The 1612-nt window shown below is 60.2% G+C and overlaps 1 protein-coding gene across 1 annotated transcript; it reads right to left on the minus strand.

The window, feature by feature from the left end:
- Positions 1-30: 30 nt before the first annotated feature.
- On the minus strand, positions 31-1515 carry ARF5 (ADP ribosylation factor 5). Its single transcript, XM_030885282.2, has 3 exons — positions 1182-1515; positions 821-930; positions 31-216 (listed from the first exon to the last, which is right to left on the minus strand). The coding sequence occupies exons 1-3, from the start codon at positions 1405-1407 to the stop codon at positions 31-33; spliced, it is 522 nt and encodes a 173-aa protein (XP_030741142.2). The 5' UTR covers positions 1408-1515.
- Positions 1516-1612: the final 97 nt, after the last annotated feature.

Consider the following 1612-nt stretch of genomic DNA (forward strand, 5'->3'; position numbering starts at 1 on the left):
GGGGGGTGCAGTCTGAAGCTTTTATCGCTCTCAGACCGAGGCAGGGGAGACAAACAATGTGTCTATGCCCTCCCTAGACCCCACCCCAGCACAGAGATCCGCTGTGCCCTGGGAGGGCTCCGGTCCAGGGCGCTGGGGGCTCACCATCTTCTGGAGCTCATCCGCCGATTCCTGGACCCGCTCCCGGTCGTTACTGTCCACCACGAAGATGAGGCCCTGAAAGGAGTGAACCCTTGGTCCTGGGACTCGTCCCCATGGGGTCCCTTTCGTCTTCCTGTTTTTACCATGTTGGCTTAGTGGGCTACACATTGGGTGGCTGACCGCAGGGTCAGCAGTTGGAACCCATCAGCCACTCCTCGGGAGAGACACAAAGCTTCCTGCTCTAGTCAAGAGTTACAGCACTGGAAACCCACAGGGGCAGTTCAACCCTGTCCTGTAGGGTCCCTGCGAGTCAGAACGGGCTTGGTGGGAGTGAGGTGTTTTGTTTTTTGAGAAGCCCTCCTTGTCAGCAAACAGAAGTGCTGGCACAAGTCAAGTGAGAGTTGTCACAGAGATGGGGACAGTGTATTCACCCTGGGAGCAAGCTGTCTAGCTAATTTAGCTGCTAAAAGAGGTGCAAAGATCAGGGATGGAAGGTAGGTGGTGACTGGTAGGCCAGGTCTGTGGACCCTGCTTCTTGGAGAAGTCAGTCATATGGTTCTGACCGATGAGTGGGCAGAGGCTAGCCAGCAAATGGGAGGTGTTGGGGGTGGGGGGTGGGGTTTGTTTTCTGTCCTGGGAGTCCAGCTCAGACCAGCATCTCAGTCCTGCCCACACCCACCTGAGTATTCTGGAAGTAGTGCCGCCACAGAGGCCGAATCTTATCCTGGCCTCCGACGTCCCAGACAGTGAAGCAGATGTTCTTATATTCTACGGTCTCCACGTTGAAGCCTGGAGAGCATTGGGGGGAAAGTCCTGTAACTGCTTGACTCTCCGCGGTGACATCAGGCTAGAAGGCAGCGGCCCAGGCCCAAGGGACCAGAACCTGCTGAGCGGAGCTCTCCACATCCACCCCCTCCGGCACCATCCTGCACATCGAGATACGGTGTCCCACTTCTCAAGAGGCCGTATCTGGTGTCTCGGTCAGCTCCCAGCGTAGAGATAAAGGCGCCCGCTTCGCCCGGCCTCGCCCCCGCACTCACCTATGGTGGGGATGGTGGTGACAATCTCCCCCAACTTCAGTTTGTACAGGATCGTGGTCTTGCCAGCGGCATCCAAGCCAACTGCAACCGAGAGGGGCACAGGGCTGGAGACGAGAGCGCGGGAGCCCCCTAGAGACCAGGGACAGGAGCGGCCACGACGGGGGCGGAGAGCCAGCGCCTCCAGGTGTCCGCTCTCGGTCCGCAGCCCTCGGGGCCTGATGGGCATCCTAAAGGCAGTCTTGACCCCAAATGGGCTGGGGAGGGCGAAAACTGGGGGCAGGGGACAGAGAAGGCCGAGCGCCTGGGCAAAATCGACGCTAAGGGCGAAGCCTCCTTCCTCACCAGCTGGGCAGAGGCAGAGGGAGCGGCACCCCACCCAGGCTCGCAGCTCCGGGTCCAAGGCCCGGGGGCGGCGCTGCGGCCAGGACCGC

The sequence above is a fragment of the Echinops telfairi genome, unplaced genomic scaffold (genome assembly GCF_000313985.2).
Source record: "Echinops telfairi isolate 266 unplaced genomic scaffold, ASM31398v2 ScPeMD7_23;HRSCAF=83, whole genome shotgun sequence".
In the NCBI taxonomy this organism is placed as follows: Eukaryota; Metazoa; Chordata; class Mammalia; order Afrosoricida; family Tenrecidae; genus Echinops; species Echinops telfairi.

What these genes read in the sequence shown, in the direction of transcription:
- ARF5 (XM_030885282.2), bottom strand. Translation starts at nt 1,407, where the DNA reads ATGCCCATCAGGCCCCGAGGGCTGCGGACCGAGAGCGGACACCTGGAG. An exon ending in CACCACCATCCCCACCATAG is followed by an intron (nt 931 to 1,181) that starts GTGAGTGCGGGG and finishes AATGCTCTCCAG; the next exon opens with GCTTCAACGTGGAGACCGTA. An exon ending in ACTACTTCCAGAATACTCAG is followed by an intron (nt 217 to 820) that starts GTGGGTGTGGGC and finishes CACTCCTTTCAG; the next exon opens with GGCCTCATCTTCGTGGTGGA.